We start from the raw sequence: 26,432 nt of genomic DNA, 5'->3' as shown, positions 1-26,432 counted from the left end.
TTTAATGTGAAAATGGCGAGGACTTGTTGCCGAAGCCCCGTGGTCAGTTAAAAAAAGGTTTATTACCCTTTACATGCGTGATCGCAACGACTAGTCTCCTCTCAAACTACTTATGTTAAAAGCTGTCAACAATTTGTTTAAGACGATTAGACAGTGTTAGGTTTTCTAATTTTCAAACGTGTCATGCTTCATCGGCTTGCATTTTTTTTCCAGTTTAGAACTATTAAGCGAAAAGATTTTACTTCAGTAACTCTTTACTAACTATATATCTATAACTCAACATCGAAACACAACCGCAATACAAACATTTATAAAGAATAGCAAAATTGTAATTAACATTAAGTATCTAAACTAATGACAACTGATAAATAACCAGTTCAGATTGTGATGTCACTTAGCATCAACCTCCACCAAGAACTCAATGAAATCTCTGTAATTAGCTCTGAAGCTCTGCGCTATCTTCTTTCCACACTCAGCGTGAGTTAACCCATAGAGGGGCTTGTTATTAACTTCCAGAATACGCATTCCCTCCCGCAGTTCATCGTTGTACCATGCACAGCTTTCAGGCTGCAAAAAACATCAACTTTTAAAGGAACATAACCGACTAAGCGTCGGAAGAATTGCTCTCGAACAAGGGGGAGCTCTAATCAATTGCAGCCTGCTTCAGTCGGTCAGTGGGGGGATAGGGAGCAAGGGGGAGCTTATATGGGACTAAGAAGTTCAATAGTGGGCTTCAAATAACCACATTAGAGGTTAACATATACCACTATTAAGATTTAAAGTAAAAAATGGCACCAGTTTCGGTGCACTTTTCAGTTGACTTTTAGTATTAAATTGCCGACAATTGAGTTCAGCTGCTTGAAATTGTGATTGAGAGAGAATTTTAGATCACGCGAAACGCAAAAAGACAAGGGCGTAAAAGTCACTCGAGAAGTCAAAATTGTCAAGCGAAAATTTTGCATAAAAACATAGTCGGTAGCATACCGGAAAGGACTCAAATCATCGTGCATTATAATCTCTAACCTAACCTTACCAAAATCAGAACATCAAAATAGACATGAGAAAAAAAAACAAAAGTAGCCCAACAAACCACATTAAAGTGTTTTAAAAATGCCGACAATTTTTTAGGTGCGGGGAGCTAGGTGAGGTGGGTGGGTAGATAGGTTGGGGAGGTGGTTAGTGCTGGGGTAGTTGGGGGGTAAGTGGGGGTAGCTAGGTGAAGGGAGGGGGTAGGGGTAGGTGGGGGTCAAGTTGGGGGGGGGGGGGGGAGTAGGGTGCGGTGGGGGGGGGATAGGTAGGTGTTGGGGGGGGGGGGGGTAGATAGGTGGTAGGGGGTAGATAGGTGGTAGGGGGGTTTGTGCGGTGTAGTTTAGATAATTAAGGGTGACTTATATAAGTACAAAAATTCTCAAACTGACCTCTTCACCTTGAACATTACCAGCAGTTCCTAATTAATATACATTACAAACGAAGCTACTGTTAAAGTCCAACGTTCGAAAACAGAAGTCAACATTCAAAAACGGAGGTAAATGCTCGAACAGAAAGAAGTCACAATTCAAGTCATGAACAAACTTGCTTTCTGCTAAAAAAAACCTGTAGTCTCAATAATCCTCTTCGAGTCGTAAAAACCTGTAGAATCTCAATACTTCTCTCGAGTCGTAAAAAGACATACACGTTTACAATAATTGCTATGAACTTCGTTCAAGAGCAATTAAACAGATTATCAAGCCACTGACGTGACTTCATTGTAGTCTCAAACCGTTTAAGTCTTACTGTGTAGAGCAACCAAATAATCGTTTCGAGGAAAATTCATGCTCCTAATTTACGGAGAGTACTTAGTACCCGATAATTCCCAATTATTACGGATAAATTTTGTCTAATATAAGTACTATTCAAAAACGAGCTCACTTTACATCATTTCTAATTCACAACTTTGGTGGACCATTTCAACTCAATTGAAGTTACCGGGACAAATGAACGGGCAATATAAGGTTATCTTAAAAGTGTTTTTTTTCTTTTTTAGCAATCCAATTGACTTTAATGCTCGAAAGAATTCCAATTGACCATTTGCTGCAATAAGACGACAAAAAATCAATTCAGAACAAAAAACCGAGCTCAATCATTTACTTCATTCTCGACGCATGATTCCAACACGTAATTCTGTGACTTTCGTAAGTGAATAATAATGTTGTTTGATTAAATAATCGTTTGAGAGCAATCAAACAGTAATCTATGAAAATGTAAATAGGTCTTTGTGTTAAGAAGTACCTTGATTCTGCTGATTCTAGGAAGCTGCAACTGTGTATCTGCTCCTCCTTCGATTGCTATTCCTAGTCGATCTGCCACCTTTTGCACTCGGATACGCTTGCTTTTCCTCACCAAAGAAGACTAAAACCAATACCCAATCGAGAACATTCGTAAATTAAACTATCATATGTTTCTCTTCCATAAATTTATTCTGCAAAGCATTGCAAGGCCAAAAATTCTTACCATTTCATCGTCGTCAAAATCATCGTCATCTGTTTCTTTACCAGACAAACTGAAACATAAGATAACCAAAATTAAGTAATCCACAGACAATGACCGGGTCATTCTCAAAATTGGAATTCAATGACAATGCGCACGTTACTTGCATGCGTGAATAAAATGAATCCTTAAGTAGCTTACAAATGTTTGCCTCAATCCTTGTCAGAATTCTATTAAAGCCCAATCATTTTTTTCACCTTCGCGCCAGAATGATCTTGTGTCAACTCTGCGCAAATCAAAGAACGGTGCATCTATAGCCAAACCAAATGATCCCCTGTTAATTTAAAAATCTCACGGCTTGATATAAACATCTCTCCGTGAGTTAATAGCTTGTCTGCCCTTCGTTGCAGTCACTCGGCTTGATTCTCTCCTAGATTGCACTAGAACCGGGGGTGCCAAGTTCGAATTGCTCCTCGACTGTGCTCTATTGAGAGCAACTGCTGAGTAATGATATTGTGGAGGTTGGTGGAAGGAGGGCCCTGAATCGTAAGAGTGGGTGACAATCCTAGGGTTATCGTCTGATTGATACTGAGTGTCACCCGATGCCATCCTGTTGCTCCGAACTGAAGGGGTATTGCCCGTTCTCTAGAATAAAAACCAGACTTTTGGTTATAACCTTACGCGTAATATTTAAGCCCCGCACAATTGGTACCATTCCAATTGAAGTTTACTTCTGAGAGTGCATTTTTGCTTTTCTTTGAAGTTGCCTTCCAAAAAATAACCAGCAGATTGCCCGAAAAAAGCTGCCATTTACAACTCCCTTGATGTTGAATTGAAACAAAATTTCTGTGTCAAAAAATGTTCCAGCTTGGCGTGCAGCCTTAGTTAGATCCACCGAGTTCCATTGAACTGAGCTTCAAAACTGAAATGCAATCCCTCCAACGAATTGAGAACGAAAACTAAGCCGAACATAACCCGACCAACGTCGGACAAATTGCTCTCGAACTACAGGCCGGGCAATTTAATTCAGAGGACGCTATGGCCTATATGAATTTTACGCGTGCAAAAAAATCCCACTTTGGGTTCTAACCACCGGCTTCATGTGTAATAGACCGAAGCACTCACCACGGCTATCCGGGCCCTGTGATAACTTATCTTACAATAGCTTTTGTTTCAACAACAGACTTAATTTCTGAACAATCGCAATTTAGATTACTCAAAAATCAGGGTGTCAAGCGTGAAAAAGTCAATCAAGAAGAAAAAACATAGCTGGCAGATTGCCAGAAAATAGCCGCAATAGATTCGTAGACCGGCAGTCTAAAAAAAACAGTAAAAAAGACAGACCAAAAAAATTCGTCTTTTCATTGAAGGCTGATCTGTTATATTTTGATTGAAAATCTGTATAAGTTATTGCTGCCTCTATTAGCTGCTCTCGAATAACCTTCATTTAGAGTGACACACACCCATTTGACCTTATCTCTTTGAATTAAAGTAAATAAAAATCAATTTCAAATTGAGGAAGTCATTTTTGAGAGTGAGTCCTGAAGTCAAGTCCTGAAGTCAAGTGTGAGCAAAAATTATCACGCGAATGAATAAAAAAACTCGCTCCACTAAGAGCAAAAAATGACGTCACACATGCAATTCAGTTGAAATTGCATGAACGAATGAACAAAAAGTGGCTCTGACGTCATATGGTCGTAACAAAAATCATGACGATGAAATAAAAAAACATAGCAGGACAAGTCCTGACGTACAAATCAAAGAATTTTCATTGACTAAACAGAAAAACTAGAACAATAATGGACTATGAGTGAATTGAGAAAACAATTTTTAAAAATCAGATAAAAAAAGAAAAAAACAGAAAATCAATGTCAAAATTCCGTGAACAAAAAAAAATGTGAACAAAAAAACCACTATCGAGAAATAAAAATTTAATTCAAACAAAAAACTAGGCCTAGAATGAGCTGTGAATGGATTGGGAAAACCATTTAGAAAAAAATCCGATCCAAAAAATCGAAAAAAAAAACAGTAAAAATCAGATTGAAATTGCCGCGTGTGAACAAAAAACCACTACCGAGAAACCTAATTTTTGTTCAAACACCGTTTTCTCACTCTACTTTAAAATTAGAGCAAAAAAAATTCACGCCGCAAAACCACTCGCTGCTTTTTCGCTCCATTTCCTGTTTCGGCGTGACCAAAATCACTACTCCAATTTGACTTCAAAAATCATGACAATGTGTGAACAGATCTTAAAAAAAAGACAGCACCCCAATACAATTCAAATTCTTTGAATTGTAAAAAACCAAGAGAAGGCCAATAATACCCCCAGCTATCGCTGTGCGGCTATTAAAAAATTGCATAAAGACAAGTTTACAAGAATTGCTTCAAATTTTGTTTGAGAGCAGTTATTAAAACAACAGCAATTACTCTGTCCATACATTTGGTGTCAAGGTATTGAAAACCAACCAATGTTGCCTACCAAAAACACAAGAGAGCGAAAGTAGAAAACTTGGACAAGTAGAGGCAGTGAAGGAAACATTAACCAACTCGCTAAATGTCGTTCTTGTTCTCGATAACGTCAAGAGCAACATTGCGACACTAAAACCTGCGACAGAATCCAAGTACTAGCAGAAAAGAATATTTGTTGGATATCTCAACTCAGAAGACAAGAATATGACAGCAGTTTCAACAAAAAGTTGAAAAATAGCCAAATTGGATGCTAAATTGTTCAACTTTTCGGCTCCTTATGTCATGAAAACCAGATCTTCCCTGGAAAAGACATACAACAAGAAAATTACAGGCTTTGAATTTGACAGATACAAGACAAACTGAGGAATTGACAAAAAGCTTTAGAAAAATGAAAAAATTACCAAAAATAACATAAAACATAGAAAAGACAGAAAATTTAATTTATTGAAACACTTGAAAACTAACGACCTCAAAAGCTACAGAAATGATCGATACAAGACAAATATAGCCAGTATATTGCGGGAAGAGCTGTGATATAGATTTGAGTGGCGTTTAACAGTGATAGAGACAGATACAGAACAAGGTTGAAAAAGTTATCGATGTCGCTTAAAAACGCAAAATAACCCACTAAGTCGGGAGAATTACTCTCAAACGACTGACGAGCGATTGGTATCGACCGTAGCTGCCTGTAGCTGAGGGACACTAGCTTTAGCTGAATGGGGGGATGGTCTGAACACTTGGGTAGAGAGGGATGTGTAGTTGCGTGGGTGGGGAAGTATGCGGAATTACAAATGGAACGAGGTGGAGGAGGTGGAGTTGGGGAGGAAGTGGAGGGACGGGGTCAATCTCTACGAGCGCCCGTCACAACATTTATGTCTCTTAAACTTTTGGTGGATCGAAGCCGTAAGGCTCTAAGAATGCCTTACCCGCTTTAACTGTCTATCCCAATTTTGAGGACGAAAAGGGAAATGGTCACACGAACAAAACGATCAGACGGTAATATGAAATTGCATTAAAAGAAGAGCAGGCCTAATATAACTGTTACAAACATCGCTGGAGACCAATTGAAACTTTTCACGGCAAATTGGTATGGTTCGCTCAGTTTCACTCAGCCTACGCCTTTATATGAGGGTCCTTGACCACATGAGTTTTTTCGACCTTAAACCAATTCGAATTGAACTCAAGGTTTCAAGTTATTTTGTTGAGTGAGTAAGCCACTCATGATGGCAGTCAAATGACGCAATTGCCTATACTGTGGCATAAGTCTTTTAAAAAATTGAACTCTCTCAGCATTGATTTGTGAACAACTGTAGACATAAACCAACGTCGGACTAATTGCTCTCGAACAACAGACGAGGAAATTGTATTCAGAGGGGACTGCAACCTAGCTAAAACTTTACGGTTCCAAAAAATCTGCCAAAGGAGGGTTTGGAACCAACTCCGGCGTAAGAAACAGAAGCACTCAGAACTCAGCTATCCGGGTATTGTTATAACATGTTCAAACTTCTTTCCAGAGCATTGATAACAAAAAAAAATAGCTAAAGGTGACAGAACAAAGAACCAACATCTCAGTAATTTAGCTACGCTCAGCTTACAGCTTCCAATCGGTAAAAAAATTGTTTCATATATCTAGAGAAAAGGCCACTTGCACGCGAAAAGACAAAAATCACACAAAATTCAAAAAATATATATATTTGCAAACGAATGTCTTCAAAGCCAGCCACTTGTTGCCAAAGGTTACCAGACGACTAATCTTCAGCAGAAGCGTTAATTAGAAAAAAAGAAAACGATGAGAGGCAAAGAAAACATAGCCGGCAGATTGCCGGGAAAAAGCCGCGATAGACGCTTGTCTCCTTCCATGGAATTGAAACAACTAAAGAAACAAGATAGACAGACTGGCAATCAGTCCACTCCCTCAATAGACCACTAGACGTTTTGGGTTAGATTCGGACTGTCATTTTTATGAGACACACACGCTCTATAAGGAAATAGACCTAATAGAGCTTTTTCAAAATGAATATTCGAAATCAAAAACTCAAGACTCTAATACTCAAGAACTAGGGCATATACATTTGGCACTACTTGTAAGTTTCCATAAAATTTCAAGTTCATCAAGTGATTTCAGATGTGATTTTTCAGCGAGGCAAGTCACTCAATTGGCCTAAAAGCAGAACAAATGACGTCACGCACAGAGATTTTAATTCAGAGCAGTAGAAGTCACTGAAACTGAAAAAGTTAATGGTCGCAAGAATCATCGATGGAGACGCCGAATTAAAAAACATACCCGGCAGATTGCCGGAAAATAGCCGCCGTTGATTCCAATAAGCATGATTGGGACTGAAAAAACAGAAGATATTGAAAAAAAAAGATTTTTGCACAAAAATATTTTTTAAGTCCAATTTATTTTGATGGCATATCGTAGTTGAACATTCTTCTGTTTCTTAGAGAGAGGCTACAGGGGCTACTATCAATAACAATAAGCATTAGAGAGAGGTAACTATTACTTATAGGAACGACGTTCAAATAGCGGGCATCTAAAATTGGGCTTTATGGGTTTATCCCGTTTCTATTTCTGACTTCAATTTTTTATACTGACTCTGTTCATTTTGAATTGCTTTGCTGAGCAACTGATGTTCAAAATCACTTTTAGCAGAATGAGAGAAGAGAGAAACTAGCCTAGAGAAGTCAAAAAGATTTCACGCAAAATGTTGAAAAGGCGGCAAAATGAGGTAAAGCGAAACATTTTTTTATTCGACGAAGTAAAAAAAAAAATAGGAGCGCTATAATAGCCGGCTGAGAAGATGAGGGCGGCTATTAAACACCACGATTTCACCAATAATGTCCACTATCACTTCGCGGCTAATAAACAAAAATTCGACAAAAAATTGAAAAAATCATCAACCGGTAAAAATAGCAAATTTAAGTACGGTTTTGTGATTAAGTTGACAAACAATTCATATACTTCAATAAAGATACATGAAAAAAATCGAGCTTCCATAACAACTCTGAGCTATGACTAACGATAATTAAGATCCAATTCGTATAAACATCAGCGACTAACGTCGGAAGAATTGCTCTCAAACGAATGGCGAGCGGATGCCTTTGTAAGTAGCTAGTGAAAATTGTGATTGAGAGAGAATTTTAGATCACGCGAAACGCAAAAAGACAAGGGCGTAAAAGTCACTCGAGAAGTCAAAATTGTCAAGCGAAAATTTTGCATAAAAACATAGTCGGTAGCATACCGGAAAGGACTCAAATCATCGTGCATTATAATCTCTAACCTAACCTTACCAAAATCAGAACATCAAAATAGACATGAGAAAAAAAAACAAAAGTAGCCCAACAAACCACATTAAAGTGTTTTAAAAATGCCGACAATTTTTTAGGTGCGGGGAGCTAGGTGAGGTGGGTGGGTAGATAGGTTGGGGAGGTGGTTAGTGCTGGGGTAGTTGGGGGGTAAGTGGGGGTAGCTAGGTGAAGGGAGGGGGTAGGGGTAGGTGGGGGTCAAGTTGGGGGGGGGAGTAGGGTGCGGTGGGGGGGGGGGGGGGATAGGTAGGTGTTGGGGGGGGGGTAGATAGGTGGTAGGGGGTAGATAGGTGGTAGGGGGGTTTGTGCGGTGTAGTTTAGATAATTAAGGGTGACTTATATAAGTACAAAAATTCTCAAACTGACCTCTTCACCTTGAACATTACCAGCAGTTCCTAATTAATATACATTACAAACGAAGCTACTGTTAAAGTCCAACGTTCGAAAACAGAAGTCAACATTCAAAAACGGAGGTAAATGCTCGAACAGAAAGAAGTCACAATTCAAGTCATGAACAAACTTGCTTTCTGCTAAAAAAAACCTGTAGTCTCAATAATCCTCTTCGAGTCGTAAAAACCTGTAGAATCTCAATACTTCTCTCGAGTCGTAAAAAGACATACACGTTTACAATAATTGCTATGAACTTCGTTCAAGAGCAATTAAACAGATTATCAAGCCACTGACGTGACTTCATTGTAGTCTCAAACCGTTTAAGTCTTACTGTGTAGAGCAACCAAATAATCGTTTCGAGGAAAATTCATGCTCCTAATTTACGGAGAGTACTTAGTACCCGATAATTCCCAATTATTACGGATAAATTTTGTCTAATATAAGTACTATTCAAAAACGAGCTCACTTTACATCATTTCTAATTCACAACTTTGGTGGACCATTTCAACTCAATTGAAGTTACCGGGACAAATGAACGGGCAATATAAGGTTATCTTAAAAGTGTTTTTTTTCTTTTTTAGCAATCCAATTGACTTTAATGCTCGAAAGAATTCCAATTGACCATTTGCTGCAATAAGACGACAAAAAATCAATTCAGAACAAAAAACCGAGCTCAATCATTTACTTCATTCTCGACGCATGATTCCAACACGTAATTCTGTGACTTTCGTAAGTGAATAATAATGTTGTTTGATTAAATAATCGTTTGAGAGCAATCAAACAGTAATCTATGAAAATGTAAATAGGTCTTTGTGTTAAGAAGTACCTTGATTCTGCTGATTCTAGGAAGCTGCAACTGTGTATCTGCTCCTCCTTCGATTGCTATTCCTAGTCGATCTGCCACCTTTTGCACTCGGATACGCTTGCTTTTCCTCACCAAAGAAGACTAAAACCAATACCCAATCGAGAACATTCGTAAATTAAACTATCATATGTTTCTCTTCCATAAATTTATTCTGCAAAGCATTGCAAGGCCAAAAATTCTTACCATTTCATCGTCGTCAAAATCATCGTCATCTGTTTCTTTACCAGACAAACTGAAACATAAGATAACCAAAATTAAGTAATCCACAGACAATGACCGGGTCATTCTCAAAATTGGAATTCAATGACAATGCGCACGTTACTTGCATGCGTGAATAAAATGAATCCTTAAGTAGCTTACAAATGTTTGCCTCAATCCTTGTCAGAATTCTATTAAAGCCCAATCATTTTTTTCACCTTCGCGCCAGAATGATCTTGTGTCAACTCTGCGCAAATCAAAGAACGGTGCATCTATAGCCAAACCAAATGATCCCCTGTTAATTTAAAAATCTCACGACTTGATATAAACATCTCTCCGTGAGTTAATAGCTTGTCTGCCCTTCGTTGCAGTCACTCGGCTTGATTCTCTCCTAGATTGCACTAGAACCGGGGGTGCCAAGTTCGAATTGCTCCTCGACTGTGCTCTATTGAGAGCAACTGCTGAGTAATGATATTGTGGAGGTTGGTGGAAGGAGGGCCCTGAATCGTAAGAGTGGGTGACAATCCTAGGGTTATCGTCTGATTGATACTGAGTGTCACCCGATGCCATCCTGTTGCTCCGAACTGAAGGGGTATTGCCCGTTCTCTAGAATAAAAACCAGACTTTTGGTTATAACCTTACGCGTAATATTTAAGCCCCGCACAATTGGTACCATTCCAATTGAAGTTTACTTCTGAGAGTGCATTTTTGCTTTTCTTTGAAGTTGCCTTCCAAAAAATAACCAGCAGATTGCCCGAAAAAAGCTGCCATTTACAACTCCCTTGATGTTGAATTTAAACAAAATTTCTGTGTCAAAAAATGTTCCAGCTTGGCGTGCAGCCTTAGTTAGATCCACCGAGTTCCATTGAACTGAGCTTCAAAACTGAAATGCAATCCCTCCAACGAATTGAGAACGAAAACTAAGCCGAACATAACCCGACCAACGTCGGACAAATTGCTCTCGAACTACAGGCCGGGCAATTTAATTCAGAGGACGCTATGGCCTATATGAATTTTACGCGTGCAAAAAAATCCCACTTTGGGTTCTAACCACCGGCTTCATGTGTAATAGACCGAAGCACTCACCACGGCTATCCGGGCCCTGTGATAACTTATCTTACAATAGCTTTTGTTTCAACAACAGACTTAATTTCTGAACAATCGCAATTTAGATTACTCAAAAATCAGGGTGTCAAGCGTGAAAAAGTCAATCAAGAAGAAAAAACATAGCTGGCAGATTGCCAGAAAATAGCCGCAATAGATTCGTAGACCGGCAGTCTAAAAAAAACAGTAAAAAAGACAGACCAAAAAAATTCGTCTTTTCATTGAAGGCTGATCTGTTATATTTTGATTGAAAATCTGTATAAGTTATTGCTGCCTCTATTAGCTGCTCTCGAATAACCTTCATTTAGAGTGACACACACCCATTTGACCTTATCTCTTTGAATTAAATTAAATAAAAATCAATTTCAAATTGAGGAAGTCATTTTTGAGAGTGAGTCCTGAAGTCAAGTCCTGAAGTCAAGTGTGAGCAAAAATTATCACGCGAATGAATAAAAAAACTCGCTCCACTAAGAGCAAAAAATGACGTCACACATGCAATTCAGTTGAAATTGCATGAACGAATGAACAAAAAGTGGCTCTGACGTCATATGGTCGTAACAAAAATCATGACGATGAAATAAAAAACATAGCAGGACAAGTCCTGACGTACAAATCAAAGAATTTTCATTGACTAAACAGAAAAACTAGAACAATAATGGACTATGAGTGAATTGAGAAAACAATTTTTAAAAATCAGATAAAAAAAGAAAAAAACAGAAAATCAATGTCAAAATTCCGTGAACAAAAAAAAATGTGAACAAAAAAAACCACTATCGAGAAATAAAAATTTAATTCAAACAAAAAACTAGGCCTAGAATGAGCTGTGAATGGATTGGGAAAACCATTTAGAAAAAAATCCGATCCAAAAAATCGAAAAAAAAAACAGTAAAAATCAGATTGAAATTGCCGCGTGTGAACAAAAAACCACTACCGAGAAACCTAATTTTTGTTCAAACACCGTTTTCTCACTCTACTTTAAAATTAGAGCAAAAAAAATTCACGCCGCAAAACCACTCGCTGCTTTTTCGCTCCATTTCCTGTTTCGGCGTGACCAAAATCACTACTCCAATTTGACTTCAAAAATCATGACAATGTGTGAACAGATCTTAAAAAAAAGACAGCACCCCAATACAATTCAAATTCTTTGAATTGTAAAAAACCAAGAGAAGGCCAATAATACCCCCAGCTATCGCTGTGCGGCTATTAAAAAATTGCATAAAGACAAGTTTACAAGAATTGCTTCAAATTTTGTTTGAGAGCAGTTATTAAAACAACAGCAATTACTCTGTCCATACATTTGGTGTCAAGGTATTGAAAACCAACCAATGTTGCCTACCAAAAACACAAGAGAGCGAAAGTAGAAAACTTGGACAAGTAGAGGCAGTGAAGGAAACATTAACCAACTCGCTAAATGTCGTTCTTGTTCTCGATAACGTCAAGAGCAACATTGCGACACTAAAACCTGCGACAGAATCCAAGTACTAGCAGAAAAGAATATTTGTTGGATATCTCAACTCAGAAGACAAGAATATGACAGCAGTTTCAACAAAAAGTTGAAAAATAGCCAAATTGGATGCTAAATTGTTCAACTTTTCGGCTCCTTATGTCATGAAAACCAGATCTTCCCTGGAAAAGACATACAACAAGAAAATTACAGGCTTTGAATTTGACAGATACAAGACAAACTGAGGAATTGACAAAAAGCTTTAGAAAAATGAAAAAATTACCAAAAATAACATAAAACATAGAAAAGACAGAAAATTTAATTTATTGAAACACTTGAAAACTAACGACCTCAAAAGCTACAGAAATGATCGATACAAGACAAATATAGCCAGTATATTGCGGGAAGAGCTGTGATATAGATTTGAGTGGCGTTTAACAGTGATAGAGACAGATACAGAACAAGGTTGAAAAAGTTATCGATGTCGCTTAAAAACGCAAAATAACCCACTAAGTCGGGAGAATTACTCTCAAACGACTGACGAGCGATTGGTATCGACCGTAGCTGCCTGTAGCTGAGGGACACTAGCTTTAGCTGAATGGGGGGATGGTCTGAACACTTGGGTAGAGAGGGATGTGTAGTTGCGTGGGTGGGGAAGTATGCGGAATTACAAATGGAACGAGGTGGAGGAGGTGGAGTTGGGGAGGAAGTGGAGGGACGGGGTCAATCTCTACGAGCGCCCGTCACAACATTTATGTCTCTTAAACTTTTGGTGGATCGAAGCCGTAAGGCTCTAAGAATGCCTTACCCGCTTTAACTGTCTATCCCAATTTTGAGGACGAAAAGGGAAATGGTCACACGAACAAAACGATCAGACGGTAATATGAAATTGCATTAAAAGAAGAGCAGGCCTAATATAACTGTTACAAACATCGCTGGAGACCAATTGAAACTTTTCACGGCAAATTGGTATGGTTCGCTCAGTTTCACTCAGCCTACGCCTTTATATGAGGGTCCTTGACCACATGAGTTTTTTCGACCTTAAACCAATTCGAATTGAACTCAAGGTTTCAAGTTATTTTGTTGAGTGAGTAAGCCACTCATGATGGCAGTCAAATGACGCAATTGCCTATACTGTGGCATAAGTCTTTTAAAAAATTGAACTCTCTCAGCATTGATTTGTGAACAACTGTAGACATAAACCAACGTCGGACTAATTGCTCTCGAACAACAGACGAGGAAATTGTATTCAGAGGGGACTGCAACCTAGCTAAAACTTTACGGTTCCAAAAAATCTGCCAAAGGAGGGTTTGGAACCAACTCCGGCGTAAGAAACAGAAGCACTCAGAACTCAGCTATCCGGGTATTGTTATAACATGTTCAAACTTCTTTCCAGAGCATTGATAACAAAAAAAAATAGCTAAAGGTGACAGAACAAAGAACCAACATCTCAGTAATTTAGCTACGCTCAGCTTACAGCTTCCAATCGGTAAAAAAATTGTTTCATATATCTAGAGAAAAGGCCACTTGCACGCGAAAAGACAAAAATCACACAAAATTCAAAAAATATATATATTTGCAAACGAATGTCTTCAAAGCCAGCCACTTGTTGCCAAAGGTTACCAGACGACTAATCTTCAGCAGAAGCGTTAATTAGAAAAAAAGAAAACGATGAGAGGCAAAGAAAACATAGCCGGCAGATTGCCGGGAAAAAGCCGCGATAGACGCTTGTCTCCTTCCATGGAATTGAAACAACTAAAGAAACAAGATAGACAGACTGCCAATCAGTCCACTCCCTCAATAGACCACTAGACGTTTTGGGTTAGATTCGGACTGTCATTTTTATGAGACACACACGCTCTATAAGGAAATAGACCTAATAGAGCTTTTTCAAAATGAATATTCGAAATCAAAAACTCAAGACTCTAATACTCAAGAACTAGGGCATATACATTTGGCACTACTTGTAAGTTTCCATAAAATTTCAAGTTCATCAAGTGATTTCAGATGTGATTTTTCAGCGAGGCAAGTCACTCAATTGGCCTAAAAGCAGAACAAATGACGTCACGCACAGAGATTTTAATTCAGAGCAGTAGAAGTCACTGAAACTGAAAAAGTTAATGGTCGCAAGAATCATCGATGGAGACGCCGAATTAAAAAACATACCCGGCAGATTGCCGGAAAATAGCCGCCGTTGATTCCAATAAGCATGATTGGGACTGAAAAAACAGAAGATATTGAAAAAAAAAGATTTTTGCACAAAAATATTTTTTAAGTCCAATTTATTTTGATGGCATTTCGTAGTTGAACATTCTTCTGTTTCTTAGAGAGAGGCTACAGGGGCTACTATCAATAACAATAAGCATTAGAGAGAGGTAACTATTACTTATAGGAACGACGTTCAAATAGCGGGCATCTAAAATTGGGCTTTATGGGTTAATCCCGTTTCTATTTCTGACTTCAATTTTTTATACTGACTCTGTTCATTTTGAATTGCTTTGCTGAGCAACTGATGTTCAAAATCACTTTTAGCAGAATGAGAGAAGAGAGAAACTAGCCTAGAGAAGTCAAAAAGATTTCACGCAAAATGTTGAAAAGGCGGCAAAATGAGGTAAAGCGAAACATTTTTTTATTCGACGAAGTAAAAAAAAAAAATAGGAGCGCTATAATAGCCGGCTGAGAAGATGAGGGCGGCTATTAAACACCACGATTTCACCAATAATGTCCACTATCACTTCGCGGCTAATAAACAAAAATTCGACAAAAAATTGAAAAAATCATCAACCGGTAAAAATAGCAAATTTAAGTACGGTTTTGTGATTAAGTTGACAAACAATTCATATACTTCAATAAAGATACATGAAAAAAATCGAGCTTCCATAACAACTCTGAGCTATGACTAACGATAATTAAGATCCAATTCGTATAAACATCAGCGACTAACGTCGGAAGAATTGCTCTCAAACGAATGGCGAGCGGATGCCTTTGTAAGTAGCTAGCTACGGCTTAGGGAGGCCAGTTTTAGCTTAATTGAAGTGGCGTAGGGATGGCGCAGCAGAGGGGGGGATGTCAAGCGCGCTGGGTTACGGGTGCAACAATAAGCAGGAGTAGCGGTGAGGGGGTGGATGATGTGCGTTTGTTTGTGTGTGTATGTGGGGGGGGGGGGGAATGGGGGAGTGTAAAATGTGCCGCCTTCACACCATGAATTTTGTCTCTAAACCAGTTTCGTTCAATTGCATACTTAGACTAGTAGGCTGAAAGGCTCCTTAATGCCCTCCAGGCGCTACCTGCTATCTCGTTTTGGAGGACGAAAAGCCAAATGGTCAGAGAAAAAATCGGTCAAATGAACAATTGCATTAAAAATACCATAGGACTAATAGAGTTGCCACAAACTTTGTTTGAGAGCAATTAATAAAAAATGGGGGAAAAATCTAACCACATTGAGCACAAATAATCAACTTTTCACCGTGAATTAAAACCTTCCGAGCAAATTCAGTACACTTAACATTTAAAAAACAGAGCTGGCAGATTACCAGAAAATAGCCGCAATAGCTTCGTAGATCTGCGGTCTGAAAAACAGTAAAAAGACAGACCAAAAAAAACTTTGACCGACAATCTGTATAAGTTTTTGCTGCCTCTATTAGCTGCTCTAATAGCTTGATTTAGAGTGACAAATACCCGTTTGACCATATGTCTTTGAATTAAATAAAAAAAAGTCAATTTCAAAGTGAGGTAAGTCGTGTGACCAAAAAATTAATCACGCGAATGAGCAAAAACACTCGCTCCACTAAGCCCAAGAAAACGACGTCAACCACGCACTTCAGTTGAAATTGCATGAACGAATGAACAAAAAGCAGATTTGAAGTGGTTGTGAAATCATATGGTCTTAACAAAAATCTTGACGACGAAATAAAAAAACATACCAGCACATCTCCTGACGTAAAATTCAAAGAATTTGCATTGACTAAACAGAAAACTAGACTTAGATCGGACAATGCATGGATTGGGAAAACCATTTAAAAGAAAAAATCCAATCCAAAAAATTGAAACAGTAAAAATCAAACATAACCAACTAACGTCGGACGAACTGCTCTCAAATTACCGCCGAGTAGTAAGCTTTGTCAGTAGCTAGCCACGATTTAGTGGGGATAGCTTTAGCTTGATTGGACTCTTTAACTTCTAGTTTTCTATCCTTGTTAGTAAATAAATCAAATAAACTGATATTTTAAAAATTTGCAATATTGCAAAATTTAAAAGAAAAGCTTCCAAACTTTGCAGTGATAAAGTTCAGAACTACTTTTTGTCTCTATAGTTATGTCAGGTAACCCATCTGCAAGACTTGAAAAGCTTCGTTGGCCAGTAATGATCGTTAAACTCAGAAGAGGACAAAAATATTAAAAAATTTTGAAAACAATAGCAAATTTTAACAAAATCTTGCTAAAAATCAAGATATTAATATCTCCAAAAACATTTCATTGTCTCAAAAGACTATCCAGTATCCCTATTTCAAGCTGTAAACAGTTTCACTGGCTCAAAAAGATCCATGAACTTGATAAAAATTTTCCGAAAATTTGAGAAATTAAATTTTATCACAAAAAATTGCAGTCAATGAAATATTGATAATCATTTCATTAACTCTAAAAACTATGCAACAGCTTATCATTAAAACTTGGAGGAGGTCCCTAGGACCGTGGTGCTGGAAAAAACAATAAAAAATTCAAAAAGATTCAAATACTTGAAAAAATTTCTATTTTTTTTTAAAAAATTGCTAATATTAATAACTTGAAAACATTCCATTAAATCAAGAAGCTATGCAGTAACCTATAATCAAACCCTAGAGGACGATAAACGGCTCTTGAGACTGGAGAAACATAAAAATTGAACAAAAATTTCAAAAACTTGCAAGTTGCATAAAAAACTGCTAAAAATTGTGATAATAAAAGTCGAAAACTAATCCATGGCCAAAAAACATTTTCCAATAACTTATTATCAACACCTAACGGAGATTTTTTCTATTAGGCTGAAAAACCTGAACAATGGTAAAAAATGTCAAAAAAATAAATCGAAAAAATTGCAAGTTTTGTAATAAAAAATACTAAAATTCGTGGTGTTGAAATCTTGAGAAACATTCCATTAGATTTTAAAACAATACAGTAACCTATTGTCAAATCCTAAAGAAGGTTCCTCGGCTCTTGAGGCGAGACAAACCTAAAAACCGACAATAATTTTCAAAAAACTTGTGGCAACAAAAACGGTCGGCAACAGTGGGGTGGGGGCAACAGCGCGTTGGGGGGAGGGGGGGGGGGGGGGTTTGGGGCAATAGTGGCGGGGGTCAACAGTTGGAGTGGGGTGTCTTCAACCTTTCTTCCGCCCTTCACACCATAAGTATAGGTCTCCAAAACAGTTTGATCTGAAACAGAGCCGAAAGGTTCTAAGAGCGCTTAATGTCAAAAGCGTCGGACGAAAAATCGGTCAAGCAAAAAATCGCATAAAAAAGACCGACAGGACTAATATAATTGCTACAAACTTCGCTTGAGAACTTTAAAAAAATTGCCGCATGTGAACAAAAAACCACTAGCGAGAAAGCGAATTTTTGTTCAAACACCTCTGTTCAAATTAGAGTGAAAAAATTTCACGCCGCAAAACCATTCGCTTTTTCGCTCCACTTCCTGTTTCGGCGTGACCAAAATCACTACTCCAATTTGACTTCAAAAATCATCAAAATGTGTGAACAGATCTTAACAAAAGATAGCGCCCCAATACAATTCAAATTCTTTGAATTGTAATAAAAACCCAAGAGAAGGCCAATAATAGCCCCAGCTATTGCTGTGCGGCTATTAAACAACTAATGCCAACTTAGGGATGCTAATGCAGCTAAATGGCCCCCGTGCGTTACGTGTTCATCGCGTTTCTGTTCATTTAATGCAATAGTTTTGACAAAATTGCTCCAATTCACGAGCAATAACGGTGTAGATTTTCATTAAATATCAAACACTATTTTGTTCCGTAGCAATGACCAATCCTAACAGCAAGCACATTATCAATCACTAAGAGGGTTTATCCAAAGCATTAAGATATTTACAGGCTGGTATTTTCTCCGTTGATCCATTTTTCCCTGTATAGCTCGAAATGATGGCCTTTCGTTCTCGTGTGGACTGCGTCGACCATCTTCATCAGAATTAACGCCTGTATTTAAAGCAAACGATGACTTGCTTAATCGGTTAGTCAGTGTATCTTGTCGATCAACACTGCTTCTCATTGTGGGACTGATCATAGTATTCAGATCCCTTGTTGACCTATATCTGCGCCGTCCCGCTTCCATTTCACAACTCTGTAAAGGATAACAAATATTATCTTAAAGAAGAAATTTAACACAGATTGAATTTCAGTTCATTGGAACACTAACCGAGCCAGTAGCTGGTGAAGTGTTCCTGCTCAGAATGGGAACGTCAGTTGAAGTCAGCTGAAAAGAAAACACAATCATTAGATTTCGGAGTTCGAGTTATAACAGAGAACTTTGAAACATGACTGATAACCAACCGATTTAAAGTCGGAGCTCGGGTCACTGTCAGCAAGGTTCCTGAAACGATGAACATTCCATAATTAACATTTTTGGTGACATCGGTTCTACTTTCGAAATATTTGAGATGTGGAAATGAACGTTAATAGAAAACGATTTGAACATCAATACACAACGATCTTTGAAATGGTTACTTGGCCGAACAAACTGCAGTGCGAATTCAACTTACGTCAAGGAAAGATTTAGCCTGGAGTCGAGAGGTTTGATATAGCTCCTTTGCTGCAGCTGCCCAGCCGATGCTGGCCTTTGTTCCTCTCCCACAGTAGACAATCCTGTCAACATTGCACCCGATTGGTTTGCCCTTCTAGCATAGTCAGGGATACATCCGGCCCTTCTCAATGACATGACAACAACTCTGTCCATAGATATCAACTCAATTGCCCTCTCATGTGATACATTTGAAAAGTCTTCGTTGTTCACGGCTAAAATCTCGTCTCCAAACTGAAAAAAGGAATTGGTTTTACACACTCAAAGTAATCGATTCTTCATGGTATGGAATCAACCCACAGAAAGCATTTTTCAGAGTCTAGCAATTGCAGCCGATGATGCATTCATTTAAAAATCAATTTCAAAATACAAATTTTTGACAGATCTGAAAACATTAATTTTCACTTATTTCCAACATAAATTTCATCGCTTTGCACTCGGCAATAATTCACGGATTGAAACAAAGTAGAGCAACCCGATATTGAAAACGAAATTCTGTTTATACGATAAAATACGATTTATTTCTTTAAATTAAATGAACCTGTAAATTGTGACGAGAAGCTAGAGTATTGGGCTGTACTCTTGATATGAAGATGCCAATCCCAAATTGTGAGCCGCCTCTGATACGAAAGCCGAGTCGTCCACTGCTAGGCGGTAGAACCAGTAAGACCTAAAGACAAATAATTAACTTTCCATAGAGTTAAAACTTAGCGATTAATTTCCTCAAATCAAAATTTTTACGTCGAACAAAAAGATAGTAATGTAAATACTTGGGCGATCATTTTCGTGGTGAATGAAGCTATCATCACTAAGGAAATTCATGGGACGAAAAATAATTATGCGCATATGTTTTAGCAGTCTACCAATAGTCCACTCAGTTGTGGCACAAAATGAAACATAACCGACTAACGTCGCGTCAATTGCTCTCAAATGACCAGCGAGCGGTTGGCCTCGGTAGTAGCCAGCTGGGGCATAGGGATGCCAGCAGTAGGGAGGGGGTGACAGGTGTGTGGTGGGGGGGTGTTCAAGCGATGGAGGCAGGGTTGCGAAGACTAGATGAGAGGGGGGTTCAAATCGACAGCTAGAGGAGGGTGGACAATGCGAGTGTTGAGGGGGGGGGGGTAATGAGGTGCGATGGGGGATGGCGGGGGTTGATTGAGGGGGTTAAATTTCAAACCATCAAATTGTCTCCTCAAAACAGTTTTGGTGAATCGCATTCTTAGAGTATAGTAAGGCTTACGGCTCTAAGAGAACTTATTGCCTTCCGATCGCCATCTGTTTATCCCGTTTTTGTGGACCAAAAGTCAAATGGGTCAGATAAAAAATCGTCAAGCAAAAAATCGCATTAAAAAAGACCACAGGACTAATATAATTGTTACAAACTTTGTTTGAGAGCAATTAATTAATAATTGAGGCATAATCGTTGACAAAGCCGCTGAAGAAGTTTATGATATTTTATGTTTACATTGTTAGTTTAAGTTAGCTCCACTTTTTCGTTCAAAACTTATTTTTTGTTTGTCCCAGACCAATGAATGCATCATTCTATACAATTCTTTGTATAGAATTTAACTTTTTAATTAAGAAAAAAATTCATTTGAACTGATTTTTGAGAAAACGGCATAAAAGTCCGTACTAAAATTGTACAAGCACCGACCAATATTCAACCTTCTAGATTAATGAATTGATATCAATCATTTTATCATGAACATGGAAAATCACTTGAAATACTTGAAAAATCTCGTTAAATGTAGAATATGTTCAATGAAATTTGCATGCAAATCTGAAGACTGATTGGGGCAACTTTTAATTTAACCAAACTTTTTTTAAAGTGTGCTCGTGAAAAAACAATTCAAACTTATAATTTGAATTTACATTCAAACTTGTTTAAGTTACCAGAAAGCGTTATTCCTATCGAGAACATATTAAAGATTTTTTGAAAGACATCATTGGCGTTTAGGAATGCCAAAAAGAACAAAAATACTATATAGATTAGCCTCGGATTCAATCTACTCTAAACTGCTTTGACGTAAAATTACGTTTTCCTACAGCAGATTGTTGAAAAAAATTTAAGTTATGATTTTCTTTGCATAAAATAGTAAAGAATATGCCATCAGTATTTTTTTGTTTCGGGATATTTTAGCCTTAGAAACCTCTGAAAATTAAATGTTTTGATAACTGTCAACCTATCAGCATTTCTGTTACCTATTAGACGAATGGCTTAAACCATTAGACAAATTGACAAACAATGCTCAATTCCGGAAAAAAACACGAAACAGAAAACGAGAACAAAACTCAGCAAAAAGGTTTAGTTTTTGCATTTATCACCTGGCGAGCATCCACATTATAATGCACGGCATGGTTAAGCATTTCAATCAGGAGCGTGATTTGAAGACCAAATGATTTTTATAAATTGAAAGCTGTCTTTGATACCCACTAGAGAGAAATTAAAAGACACACTGAAAAACTCATTTTCACAATTTTTACATCAGAATTGGTGAAACATCGGAAACGGCGAAACATTGGAAACGGTGAAAATTGTGCTTTTGAGCATAAATTCCTTAGATTAACGTACTCTGGTTTTTAACTGCATTGATCTTTAGAATGCTTATTAAGGAACGATATCAAGGTGTTGGGAAATCCGGTGACCCTGAATATTCTCTAAGGAAGACATTCTTAACGGGACATAAGTCCCCCGGACCGTGGCGTTTTGAGTATTTTTTTAAAAATGATTTAAAATGACCAAAAAAACGCTTTGGAATGAAAATTCTAAATTTGTAAAAAAAAAATGGACGACTTTGTCGCCGTCATTTTGCTTTTTATCAGCTATTTTATGACTAGATTAAAAACAAACTTCATTCAGAAGAATTCGGATTGTTCTTTTGTAAAATTTGAAACATCGGATCTAATCTGTTTTGCCCCCCCCCCCCCCCCCCCGCGCTTAGTTGGCTTATATTTTTTACGTCCTCAGGCGCACGTGCTATTTTTTTTTACTTAAAAACGTGCTATATAACAACATAAAATTTGTAACTGTGACTGAGGGGCGTAAAAAACACTGGGGGGGACAGAATAGATCTAAAACATCGTAGGGATGCCTATAATAGGCTTATGAAATGAATAAAATTAATTTTGGGGCTTAATGCTAGTTTTCCGCGGCTTGCGACCAAAAAAGTACGGTAAACCACCTAATTTCGCCTCTCAAAAACCGTCTTTACCATTGAGAGAAAATTTTGGTCCCCCGACCGGTTTTCAGACATTTGTAAAAAAGCGAACTTGCTAGCAATTTGGCTGGATATTGCACAAATGCAGGAAAAGTTGGGCGACTCTGATAGCGATTGTTTTGTTTCTTAACCGATTCTACAGGACAAAAAATTAGCTCTAGCCCTTGAAAAAACTTTGGAAATATGAAGAAAACCGATCATTTTGCAAATAAGGGTTTTGCTAGACTTCTTAAAGCAGCCCCTAAACATGAGCTGAGAAAAGCCCAATGTGCTTAACATGATTTTCAAGTTTACTCCTAAACGTAACTTTAAAAATGTCAGTTTCATTGTATGTGTCAGTTTCAATGTTAGTTTTACTTAAAAATAATAATTGAATTCGTCTAGAACAAATAAAATTACAAAAATTAACATCGATAGGTATATACATAGTCAAGACTGGACTAGCCGGAAAGCCTGCCAAAGGCTTGTCGAAGGCAGCCCAAGAGCATTTGATTCAATTTTAATTATCACAAAAATTAAGCATTATTATTAAAGTTAACATGAAAATTGAACAAAACATGAAACATCATGAGGATGAAGATAAAGAGAAAACTAAAAAATAAAACGAGAAAAAAACAGATTAAGGTTAAATAAATTCTATTTCAACGATGCAGTCCAGGACAGCCTCAAGCCCGCGAGAGACACCTCCCAGGGCAATGAGGATGAGTAGTCTAAGTACAGTTCTTGAATGACTTTCGAGTGCTCATTAAAGGCCCTACAACAGTAGTTAGTTCCACACCTTGAGCACTGAAAGGCATCCCACACCAGCAAGAAGCTGCCCAAGACTGCAAAATCACAACAATATGATAGAGGCAATTTGATACTACTTGGATTAGTTCTTATTTAAAGATAATATTTGCCAGCTCTAGGTTCCCTATTATGAAATTATCACGGAAGTCGTGTAAATATGCGTTTTTTGAATTTTCACTTTTAAAGCTTGTCTGGATTTCTATGTTTGCTTTTTTTCAACAGGTTCGCATGACAAGTTGTCCTTATTTCTACAGAGTTGTTTCGCTTTGCATTTGTTTAATGGCAGAGAGTTGATCCCGCTTTCTTTTGCTCTGTTTACATAGCACTTTCCACATTGTGAGATTTTTTTTTAAATAACAACTCGTTTGAACAACTCGTATATGTGCAATTCAAACAACGATGCAATTTTTAATTTCTCCAGTTCATCAGAAATGCTGTCACGATACCTTTTACGAAAAGCATGTGTTGTCTGAAAGAAAGTTTGTTATCCAACCATATTCCTAAATATTTGCAAGAATACACACTTATTAAAAATTCATCGGAAAATTTTAGTGAGATATCGTCTTTAGCAATGCAAAATCTGAGCAATTTAGATTTCGTAGCCTTTACGGTTACTTTGTTGTATTTCATCCAATGATCAACTCTATCGATATCTTTCTGAAACTCTTCGTTGCTTGCCAGTGGATTTTTAACCATTGCTGTATCATCAGCAAAGAGTGTTACTGAAGAAATGAAAACAGCATGCGGCAGATCATTGGTATATATCAAAAACAGTAAAGGACCCAAAATTGAGCCCTGGGGAACCCCACATTTGACCTGGCGTTTTGTACTTACAGTGTTATTAATATTTAATACTGATACCTCTCTGACAAGTAATTTTTGAGCAGGCAAAATTTACAACCTCGAGTTCCATAGTTCTCAAGTTTTCCTAGTAAAATAGAGTGATCAACGCTATCAAATGCTTTCTGCAGATCAAGTAAAAGCATCACTGGATCTTTTTTTCAGATTTTCCATATTTCTGATCTCTTCAACAAACCTAAGAGCGGCATCTACAGTGTTCAATTTAGACCTAAATCTAAACTGATTAGCATTTAGCAACTCAAAATGTTCAAAATAATTAATAATTCTGTTATAGATAATACGTTCAAACACTTTTGCTAATGATGGGAGTAATGAAATTGGTCTGTAATTTCCATACTCATTGACATTACCATCTTTGTGGAGGGGATTTACTTTTGCAACTTTATATTCGTCCGGGAAAACTCGAGTTTTAACACATTTGACCTGGAAGTACAAAACGCCAGGTCAAATGTGGCGTTCCCCAGGGCTCAGTTTTGGGTCCATTACTGTTTTTGATATATATCAATGATCTGCCGCATGCTGTTTTCATTTCTTCAGTAAAACTCTTCAGTAACACATTAGTTAGTGGTTCACTTATAAGTGGTTCACTTATAAGGGGACAACAAAGTTTTAACATTTTCGAGGATATACCATCATGACCATAGCTGTTTTCACTTTGCATGTTTATAATTAGGTTTTCCACCTCATTACATTTAATTTCAATAAAAAACAAAGATTGTGGTTGCCTTTCTATGGGTATTTTTTCTACTCTTTCAATTTTGGCATTCAGTTCTGTGCCAATGTGTGCAAAAAACTTATTCATATCATTTGCGGCATTTGAGTCAAAATTATCCGGCAAAATCAGCTTTCTTTTTGATCCAATTAAATTACTGATGGTAGTTTGATATTGTTTTGGGTCTGCATTTTCCAACTTAGTTCTCCAGTAAGCTCGATATGCTTTACGAGATAGCGCATTACATTTACTCCTTGAAATCTTAAACTGCTCAAAGTTGTCTATTGTCGGATTTTTAATATATATTTTGTAGAGCTCATTCCTTTTCCTTGATGCACGCAGTACTTGATTTGTTACCCAGTACTTACGCGCCCTTTTGATTGTTGTAAGTGGACAAAAACTGTCGAAACAATAGATAATTACCTCATTAAGCTTTACGATTGCTGTATTGGGATCGGTATCACTGAGCGCGATATTCCTTAGCTTTTGGCTCATTAGAAACTCCAGTCTTAACCTATTATCAAGGTTATTAAAAACCTTTAGATTTCTTGTGAAGAAACTAAATTCATTTTCTTTTAATAATTTCGGAAGCATCAGAAGACATTCACACAAATAATGATCGGCTGGTCCAAAACTATAGTTCAGGGCTCTCTTACTTAAAACATTACCCCATATATGGTCTATACAGCTTGCAGAAGTTGATGTTTCTCGGCTTTGACTTCGTTGCGACAGTAAATTCATACCGAAGGATGTAAATATGTCGGATAACCCCCTACACTCCTTGCTGTCTCGTCTCTTAAGAGATCAATATTAAAATCTCCTGCAATTATTCGTTTTCTCGAAAAATTATGTTCCTCTAGAAACTTCTCCAAGATATTAAAAAAACCATCAATGGACTCGGAGGGTGAGTGATACAAAACTGGAAGTAATTTGTTGACCATTTTGAGTAGCAATATTATCAATGCTTAAAATCTCTGCGTCCGAGTGTTCTTTAAAACTTCTTACTTTGAGCTTATCTGATACATAAACTCCTACACCTCCTCCTCTTGATCCGCGGCACCGTGAGAAAAACTTATAACCATCAAGAGAAAAAAAGTTTTCATTTTCAGACTTGTTTGGCCAAGTCTCCGTAATGGCGATTATATCTGGTTTATTAGTGAGTTGCTCAATGCATGCTTCTAGATTAATAAAGTTTTTCCTTAGAGAACGTACATTAGTTGTAACACAAATGACAGCCTCAGAAGAACTATTGTGTTGCTTAGACGAAATGGTGGAAAAGGTAGGTTAAGATGAAGTGAGGTGATCTCTGAGACTGCCAAGCATGACGAATCAATAGATTCTTCGACAACAAAGCCGTTTTCAGAATCAATATCATTATTTTGATCAGTAGTAGTGTTGGTTACAATGGATTCAAAAAACTGATTGAGTAAATCTTCGTTATTTTTCAGCTTCTTCAGATTTCAGACTATTTTTCCATCACTAGGGCTGCTCATTCCTCGTTTGTTTGCTTTTTCTTTTCCATTAACTTGTTTTTGTCCTCCTTCATTAAAAATGAATAATGCTGTTCTAGGTGCTGATTGCAATGTTTTTTCGTATTTAGAATAACATATAAGGGAGCCTTGCGCGAGTAACGAATCTGCATCCTCCATGTCAACAACGTTGTGTGGTTTCGGCTTACTTCCATGCTTTTTAATAAAAAGTTGTGGTGCGCAGTTGTAGGTCGATGTTTTTAAGCTTAATCCTTCTAAATAATCCATTAAATCGGCATCTCTTTTGTTAATCGTTCGTTGAGGAAGATCAGTTTTGCATTTGTCGGGTTAGGC

General features: G+C 37.5%; 1 protein-coding gene across 1 annotated transcript in view; it reads right to left on the bottom strand.

Annotated features, from left to right (window-relative positions):
- Window positions 1–223: 223 nt before the first annotated feature.
- Window positions 224–26,432, bottom strand: part of LOC142348778 (uncharacterized) — a 38,329-nt gene continuing 12,120 nt past the window's right edge. The window contains exons 5-16 of the mRNA XM_075400314.1: window positions 19,571–19,699; window positions 18,992–19,263; window positions 18,783–18,822; window positions 18,649–18,705; window positions 18,325–18,573; window positions 10,011–10,300; window positions 9,680–9,728; window positions 9,392–9,577; window positions 2,822–3,111; window positions 2,491–2,539; window positions 2,269–2,388; window positions 224–567 (exon numbers count right to left, since the gene is read on the bottom strand). Coding sequence (XP_075256429.1) covers window positions 391–567; window positions 2,269–2,388; window positions 2,491–2,539; window positions 2,822–3,111; window positions 9,392–9,577; window positions 9,680–9,728; window positions 10,011–10,300; window positions 18,325–18,573; window positions 18,649–18,705; window positions 18,783–18,822; window positions 18,992–19,263; window positions 19,571–19,699 — 1,908 coding nt within the window. The 3' untranslated portion in view covers window positions 224–390. The remainder of the gene's footprint in view (window positions 568–2,268; window positions 2,389–2,490; window positions 2,540–2,821; window positions 3,112–9,391; window positions 9,578–9,679; window positions 9,729–10,010; window positions 10,301–18,324; window positions 18,574–18,648; window positions 18,706–18,782; window positions 18,823–18,991; window positions 19,264–19,570; window positions 19,700–26,432) is intronic.

The sequence above is a fragment of the Convolutriloba macropyga genome, chromosome 1 (assembly GCF_964194025.1).
Source record: "Convolutriloba macropyga chromosome 1, txConMacr16.3, whole genome shotgun sequence".
Lineage (NCBI taxonomy): Eukaryota > Metazoa > Xenacoelomorpha > Acoela > Convolutidae > Convolutriloba > Convolutriloba macropyga.
The sequence above is the reverse complement of the archived record's forward strand: the minus strand, read 5'-3'. Positions and strand labels throughout refer to the sequence as shown.